This window comes from Colossoma macropomum, unplaced genomic scaffold, assembly GCF_904425465.1.
Source record: "Colossoma macropomum unplaced genomic scaffold, Colossoma_macropomum, whole genome shotgun sequence".
NCBI lineage: Eukaryota > Metazoa > Chordata > Actinopteri > Characiformes > Serrasalmidae > Colossoma > Colossoma macropomum.
The window spans coordinates 10,986,082-10,994,744 of record NW_023494793.1 but is presented as its reverse complement, the minus strand read 5'-3'; the positions used below and the strand labels follow the sequence as shown (position 1 = coordinate 10,994,744).

The 8,663-nt window shown below is 37.6% G+C and overlaps 1 protein-coding gene across 2 annotated transcripts; it reads left to right on the top strand.

Annotated features, from left to right (window-relative positions):
• LOC118813237 (coiled-coil domain-containing protein 112) lies at positions 1-7,451 on the top strand. 2 transcript variants are annotated; one of them, XM_036578457.1, is made up of 9 exons: positions 391-1,014; positions 1,115-1,236; positions 1,456-1,545; positions 1,702-1,777; positions 1,871-2,261; positions 4,661-5,074; positions 5,156-5,251; positions 5,372-5,490; positions 7,030-7,450. In XM_036578457.1, the coding sequence occupies exons 1-9, from the start codon at positions 938-940 to the stop codon at positions 7,058-7,060; spliced, it is 1,416 nt and encodes a 471-aa protein (XP_036434350.1). In that variant the 5' UTR covers positions 391-937; the 3' UTR covers positions 7,061-7,450. The 2 variants fall into 2 exon arrangements, with proteins under 2 accessions (XP_036434351.1, XP_036434350.1); XM_036578458.1 differs by lacking the exons at positions 391-1,014; positions 1,115-1,236 and adding an exon at positions 1-371 and having other exon boundaries at positions 7,030-7,451.
• The last annotated feature ends 1,212 nt before the right edge of the window (positions 7,452-8,663 follow it).

Sequence of the window (8,663 nt, the reverse complement as noted above, 5' to 3'; positions counted from 1 at the left end):
ACAGGGACAAACGGGAGACAGTTTAAAATGCTGCAATTCAAAAGAACAGAGCAGCGTTTCTGTGTGCTGCCTCTTTAGTCGTAGCACATGCTGCCTCCATGGCTCACATTCCCTCACATGCCCAGTTGTAGCAAACTATAGTTCTGCGCCCACAGGACCAGCTGCTATTTTGGTTTCAAAGATAATTATGCCTTCATATCAAGGGGATAGACTATCCCAAATATCTTTTCTCAGTAATGGCTCTGTTTCTATTCTCAGCTGCCTGATTAGTTTGTTACATCACGCAGTCGGCATCGCTTGAAGACTCCTGAAAGAGAGCTGATCAGATCAAGTCTGCATGTCTCACTGCAGCAATGTCGGCGTGTGTCCAGGTATCAGAAAATCACTGGAGGTGTTGAAGGCGTAACTGTCCTGTCAAACAGTATGAATTGTTCTAAGGTATTTCAGTGCAGGTAGTAAAGAATAGTAAGAGCTGAGTTGTTGGCATTGTGTGTTTTGTACAGCAGCAACAGACTAAAAGGCAGTGGTTTGGTTTCGCGTCGAATAAAGTTTGAGGTTCAAAATCCAAGTTGGTCACCTTGGCAACGGCCGTTACCAGCACACAAACAGAGGCTCGGGAGTACGTTCATTTTCTCCCTCACACGAATTACATTCAGACTGATACAGCTAAAAATACACGCTGAAATGCGGAATCAACGTTACTACGCGGGAACTATGAATACTAGATCTATTATTTAGTAACAATAAACAATGGCTAATAAAAGAAGTTCTCTGTTGGGGAGCTAGGCTAACGACCAGTAGAGAACCACCGCGAATATCTAGCTAGCTAGTTAGCTAAGCTAGCGTTAACGATGTGGCACCTGCTGTACTTACTTTCAGGAAAAAATGTTCTAAATGTTTTAAAAAAATAGTTAAACGCTATCACACTGCGCTGAAAATGCAGAGTTCAGATGAAAGAGTTGTCCTGGCAAAAACAGCTGATTTTCTCCGAAAAGCTGAACATCTGAGAAAACTGTGAGTGCAACAATGACAACTTTACCATAAACAAGTAACACAAAAACTGAGAATAACCTTACTGGCTTTATACAGAACATATCCTAATATTTGTGTGCAGGGCTGATAAACATGGAAAAGAGAGAAAGTGGAGTAACTCCAGCAGAAAGAATGACCTTAAAGATTGTTTCTGCAGTTTGGAAGAGCTGGAAAACAAATTTAACAGTGAACTCAAGACTGAGGGCAAGTTTTTGAAGTATTTTCAGTAATTTTATTTTTCTTTTTGGCATGGTAATTTTTTTTTTATTCTAACAAATAGGCCTAACAATAATGCCTAATAATCATTGTTCTGCCATTGTTTTATCTTTAAATGGCCAGAATAGTGTATGCACAGTGAGTGTAGTGGCTTGTCTTGTTTAACTAGACAATTCCTTTATATTTGATTCTGTTTTTGGTTACCAGTGATAAGAGTGCAGCAGCAACTGCAAAAAATCAGGAATAGTGTCTACAGATTCCAGGGACAGTTGACTGATGTGAAGCCATCTGCTGATTGTAAGTAGCTAAAATGAGACCTTTATTTCAAATGTGAATATGAGTAGAAATGTAGACTTTTTTGTGTTAATACCCAAATTTAAACTGCACTGTTTGTAGATTTTATTCAGCGGGGAGCATTTCATTAATCAATATTTTATCTCTGTTGACTGTTAGTGATAGAAAAATTAAAAGACATCATGAGTGAAATTGAAAACTCTATCAACACATTTAAAGAAGAACAGCATCAAAGGTATGACCACAGGTATGGATGGTTAATTAGACACTAAAACAAGGTGTTCTTGGTGAATGAGTCATTTTCTTTTCTTCAATGGCACTTGTGTAGCTTTGAGGAGCTCTTAAAAGAGGAAAGGACTTGCTGGCAGGAGATATGGGCCTTTGAGAAGAAGATTGATGCTTGGTCATTAACTGTGAAGAATGATGGTGAGTTCCACCGCACTCCCAAAGCCAGGTTGTGCATGGACAAAAAAGGGAAGGAGGAGCTTCCTGCAGAGGTGACAGCCCTGGAAACATTTCTGCAGCAAACTGGAGGAAAGCTGGGAGGTTGGGACCAATATGACCACCAGAGCTTCCTGAAAGTGTGGACCAAGCACCATGGAAAACCCTCATACAGGACAGAGGCTAAGTTTTACTTACCAAGTAAGACTGAGAAGGACATAAGGCTGCATGAGGACTGGTATCTAGAGCTCTGCCATCTCCAGGAAAAGAAGAAAGAGGTATGAATTTACTGAGGCATTTAGTTTCCATCCCTTGATTTGGTGATTTTGACTCTCAGTACTGGCTCCTGCAGTTAGTGAGTGATTGTATAGCTTTGTCTTAAATGATTAAAACTAGTCTTCTCTTACATGATTAAAGTTAACCCTCTATTGCATGGTGTTGCCATATGGCAACAATGACTTTATCTCAATTTTACTAAAAAGCAGTAATATAAAAACTGTTTTCCTATTTAATTGTGGAAAAAGGGTGTTTTACTTTGAAGGTACAAATACTTTGTGACTTCACATGACCAGGAATTCTTTATTATGATGTTGTTGTTTTTACCATGTATTCCAAATACCAATTGAAATTGTATTAATTTCCAATATTTGTAAATATTGGGTCGTACATTTCACTAAGTATAAGTTGGATTTGTTTGGTCTTGTTTTCAATAAAAGGACGTTTTTAGAGAAAAATTAGATTTTTTGGCGCTATGTTTGTGCATTGTTTTTTTTTTTAATTTTTCATTATTTAAGCAATTTTACGTTGCAAAAAACACATTAAAACTGTTTTAACATGTTTAAGTAATAATTCATGCAATAGAGGGTTAACAGCTCCTGGCAACATCTCAGACATCCTAGTTTTTTGCTTCAATCCCTGTTGGAGTCCTTTCAAGGGTCCATATCCATTTCCTTGTATTCTATTTTTATCATTGAAGTTCACTTGCACGGGTTATGTGAGTTTGTGTACCAAAAACAGTCATAATTCATTTTTACATGACCATTTGCCAACCACTCTGATATATGTAAATGACTTCTGTTCTGATTGGCTGACCTGTATTGTGCCTCATTCAAAAAGCCGTCCAGTCTAAAACACTCTTTGTAACTTCAGTGTAAATGGACAGGGCTAAACTGTTGTAAGAGAAATAGGGAGATAAATGTAAATGTGTTGATTTCATGACATCACAAAAACAAGGAATTTAAAACGGACTGTTTTTGCAGCTTAGTCTCCATTTAGCGACTGTACACACTGATGAGTGAATTGTACGATTTGAAGTTTTGCCAGTGTTTACATACTACATCAAAGTCTTTTATTTAGAAAACATAATCATTAAATAATCATTTTATGGTGTCTTAAATACTTCTGCATTTAAGGTTGCTCTTACGTGCACAGAGTAACCCACTCCTTTTTAGCTGCTAATGTGTAAGAGCCATGTACTCTAGTTTTACATGGGGCTAGTGTAATTGTTTTTGATGAAAGGCAGATAGCTTACCTGCCTAGATAGTTGAACCACTAGCACTGCAGATATTTAGAGATTTAGAAAGCTAATTAAGACAGCTTATAAAAAGTGCCTTACTAAGATGTTAAAAAATGTCAGTTTGTCACCTCTACTATGGAACGAAAGACTGCAGCTAGATTGGGTATCTTGAGCTGAAACAGATCCATTAGTCACAAATTCATATTAATTCTTTCATATCATTCAGAGAAAGCAAAGTCTATGTCTTCGCTAAAACTGATGCTGCTTGCTACAGATTTGAGGATTGGACTCTCTGGTCAAATAAGTAGGACTTCTTCAGAGTAGCATCAATGATTGTTAAGAAATGGGAGCCATTGGACTCAATCAAATACCAGTCTGTTCTATTACAAAGCTAAAAATTACCTGTCACTAGACAACTTTCAGGAGCTCAGGATGCCTGATATCAAGAGTACCAATCCATCAAAGAGGAATTCCACTGATTTCTGCTTTAATTAAATTGTTAAGCTGTAAACAAAGACACTGAGAGTGGTTTGATGTGAAATGCTCCATTCCAGAGAAATGTACCAAGTTGTGGTACAGTGGTGGTAAAAGGAACCAGACGTCTGAAGAGTTGAATGTCTGTAAAAGCTCCCTCACAGAAAGTTATTACATGAAATTGTTAGAAATACGCTGTCTGATGTCTGAGACATTATTTAACAATAGTTTTGGGATAAGGTTTTGGTCTATTTTTTAAATCCATTCACGGTGGAGAGGTAAATGCAGGCAAAATGGTCCCCAAAGGAAACATATTAGATATTGCTGCTGTCTGAACAAAATCTTCTATCTTCAAAAAAGGAAAAACATTCTTACCCTTCATTGTAAATTAATGTAACAAGATGTTATCTTCAAGTCATTTTGACACATTGTGAAGAGCAACTAGCATTTCCAAATTATGTAAAAAATAGAGATACAAGGTTTTATTCACAGTCACAATATAAAACTGAGAAGATGTTTAAGTTCACTGGTCAATTTGGCTGTGTTTGCCTGTTGTTTCTGAGTATGTAAGTTTCTCTGCAATAAACCGTTTTATTCCCCTTTAAAATATGCTTAGATCCACTCTGATAGTGATTCTGCCGATTGGTTAAGGACTCCAATCAAATGTGCTGTCACTTGTGTCTCAAGGCCATTCAGAAATGGAGAGCTGAAAGGCAGAGAGCAAAAGAAGCCCATCTGCAGGAACAGGAGAGTGAGGCAGAAAGGAGAGAGCGTGAAGTGGTGGTTGCAGAGGCCCAGCGCCTCAAACAAGAGGAGGAGCGCAGGGAAGCGGCTGCCCGTCTGGAGGCCTGGAAGAGCCAGCGCAAGCAGCAGCAGGAGCAAGAAGAGGAACAGAGGCTCAGAGAGGAGATCCTTCAAAGAAAACGACTGAAGGAGGAAAGGCGGAGGCAGCTGGAAGTCAAGTTGGCTGTAGAGGCTCACATCAGGCAGAAGAAAGAAGAAGAGGAGCTGCGGCTTTTGCGGAAGGAAGAACAGGAGCGAGCCGAGATGGAGGAGAGACAGAGAATGGCTGCTGAAGGCATCAGACATTTTCAAGAGAGAGTGAGTTGACAATGTTCAAAGTGTTGTAGATGTGTCCTCTTGGACGCAATTGGAGTTGTGTAATTCTTTTTCCTTCTGAAGGATCTACACAAGTTAGAGACGAAATTGCAGGAGAAACAGGCCAAAGAGGAGGAAGAGCTGGAACGGGTGAAGATGCAGGCTAAACTAAAGGAGAAGGTAACCTTATTAATCAGTGAAGAAAACTGTACAACTTAATCACTTTTAGAATAAATTCTTGATGTTTTTGGGTGTTTTTTTGGCATAAAATATATCTAAAGCTGGATTAAACCTCTGCAGGTTGAAAGCCACATCACTCGAGACCCTTCAAGACTCTGGAAACCAACCAAAGGATGGAAAGAACGCACCAAAGAGATTGGGCCAACGGGGGGCGGTCCTGTATATCAGATGTTCCATAGGTATGCCATAAAGTTCATATAATCATTTTAGTTCTACTGCATGTAATAAAATCATGTACTGATGAAATACTTAAATTAAAGGGGAACTCCAGCCAAAATGAAAAATGTAACCATTACTACAGCAGTTGTAAACATACCTACTTTCCTCCTTCAGTGGTGCCACAGTAGTCTCTAGAGTAAGATTTTCAGATTTAAAGCGAAGGAAATGCCGCTTTTGATGACGTATTTTGAAGGTGGGAGAATGTTTTGTAAAACTACAGGGGCTTTGGGTGGATTGCTATATTGGGTGAGCTTTTTGATTTTTTTTTTTTACCTGCTAGCTGGCAAATGCAGAACAAAGTCAGATAGCTAACATTAATGATGTGTAATGTGTCAGTGGCTATGCTAGCAGCCAGGATTTCTTTATTGCTGTAGTAGCATTCCCAGTGGTACTATTGTTATATGACATATTGTGTAATGCATGCTTGGTGTTGTGTAATGCACAGATATAAGAAATTGTGGACCATTGTTGATATCTGATATTCTGCATGTACACAACTGCCTATACCAATACCATTGCTGATACATTTGTAAAGTATTTATAAAATGTGTTCATTGGGACTAAATGTACCTGGATAAGCATTACAGAGAAATATAATAAGTGCATTTTTTTCAAAGGTGCCTCCAAGTTACCAGAGCAGTATTCATCATATGAAACTAACTGGTATTTAATAAAATCAAACCTCTATCAAAATATAAAGACATGTTTTATGGTCATACTAGCTAAGCTACACACTTAAAAAAGACAGTTCTTCAAGGGTTTTTTACTAAAGAAATTGGTTCTATATAGAACAATGAACACTCAAAGAACCCTTTGTATGCTTAAAGCGTTCTTTGCTTTATGAAATATTTTTTCATATTGATGGAGAATGTGTTGTACATGGTTCTATATAGAGCCTTTTTGAAAAGACTACTACATAGCACCAAAAAGGGTTCTTCTATTGTTACAAGCTTGACATCATAACAATAGAAGAAACCCTTTTAGTGCTGTATAGAACCTTTTTCAAAATGGTTCTATATAGAACCATCTTCATCACATTTCCATCAATCTGAAGAATCTTTCACAATGCAAAGAACCCTTTAATCATGCAAAGGGTTCTTTGAGTACCCACGGTTCTGTATAGAACCAAATTTTTCAGTAAAGAACCCTTGAAGAACCATCTTTTTTAAAAGTGTAGCTAAACAGCAGCTGGTGAGATAGACATATACTGCTGTAGTCTTATAAATGCAGTAAAATAAATAAAATGCAGGTATTTTAGCTCAGTAGCCCAGCATCACCTAAACACTCTGGTCTACCAGAGTGCAATAATTAAGCCAAATCACATATCAATTTGAAACATTGGTCAAGTATAAACATTGACGTAGAAGTTTTTTTTAAAACAAAAAGGACAACATATAACATTTTAAATGCTAGTTTTAGGTCAGAATGCCTCTTTAACTTAATTCTAACACAAATTCATGCTCAATTTCCTAATTTCTTGCTCAATCTCTCTACTACAGGGCAGTACCAACATGGAGACAGGGCCTTTAAACTCCTAAAGCTTCAGCCTTCACAGAAGATCCAGAAATGAATAAACATTCCATTGTGTAATGTACCATATTGGCATATGTTTGTAATTTTCGTTTTTGTGATTAACGCTGTAATTAACCAACCACTCTCTTAGGGCTAGCAACAGCCAGCCTTTTTTCAATTTTGTTTCCTAGGAAAGTCGCTTTTGCAATTAATAAGACAAAATAAAGGTTTTTAAAGATAAGTTGTGACATTGTGTATTTCATCATTTCGTTTAGTGAGAGTACTGTAAGAGAAAATCTACTGCTGTTATTGTTTTGGTAGAGAACATACTTCAGTCTATAGGTTGCTTGCATATTTTCCTTGTCATGTATGTTTCAGATTGTTTTTAAGAATGTCAAAATGTGGTTAGTTTATATTCTTACTTTTTGAAATATGTGCTGTAATTTCAATGTTTTTGGCTCACAGGTGTAAGAACTGTTATCATCACTAGCAAATGTGGGTTTTTAGGGGGTTTGTCTTTGTATCAGTGTTGGCAGTATACATACGCTTTGATAAATCTTTGATATATAAAGTAAGCTATTAGATTGTGCCTTTAAACAGGCTGAACAAGTTCCATCTGAAAACAATTCTTTCAAAAAGTGTCCAAAGCATATCTCTCTGGGGTAAAAGAAAAATCAATAACATACAACACGCTGGTGATTCTGAAGGGTGGCCTTTGCATTGACCTTTAAAATACTTTAAAAAGATTAAGCTCACTTATTGGCCTCTTTTCCACTGTCGAGCCAAAGGCTCTCAGGGCCGAACTGGGCCGTTCTGTGCTGGTGTGGGCTTTTTCCATCTGTTGTGCCACTAAATCAGAACCAGGAAATACTGAAGAAAACTGCACACGAATGGCTAACTGCTAAAAGGCTAATAGCTACATACACCGTACCCACCACAAAATACGTTTGATTTTGTCTTTCATTCCAACATCAGTCTGGACCCGGTTACCGTGTCGAAAAAAAAATACACGCTGAGCCCATTTTAAACGTTCCGGTTTGAACCGTTTGGAAAAGCCACTGGAACGGTTACCTGCTGTTGGAACCATTTGGCCCTGCAGTGGAAGAGGCAGCTGTTTCCATTAGTATGTGTACGCAAGTGTCAGAAACTTTTGGCTCAATGCGTAGTGTGATAATTCTGTTTTTGATAACTCATCATCACTAGCAAATTAAGAATGTATCGACTGAATACATGATTTCTCTGACAACTCCACTGTATGCAATGTGCTTAGATAGCTTGGTATAAAGGGTCCGTTACAAGGAAAGGACTGTTTAAATGGGTTTTGGTTTCATGTTAGTGTTTAAGTCCCGAGGCTGCTTGAATATTAACTGCATATAAGCAAGAAAACATTATTTAATGTACAACCTTTAATTTCAAGGAAGTTGAGATGGTGTGTGAAATGCTAATAAAAACAGAAGGCAGTGATTCTGTTTAACCAGTGAATTGAAAACAGTATAAAAACACAATATTTGATATTTTACCTTATGAACTTTGTTGTTTGTTGTTGTTTTTTTTAAAATATACACTCATTCAAAATTTGATGCCTACAGCATGTTCCAGAAAAGTTGAGAGAGGAGCATGT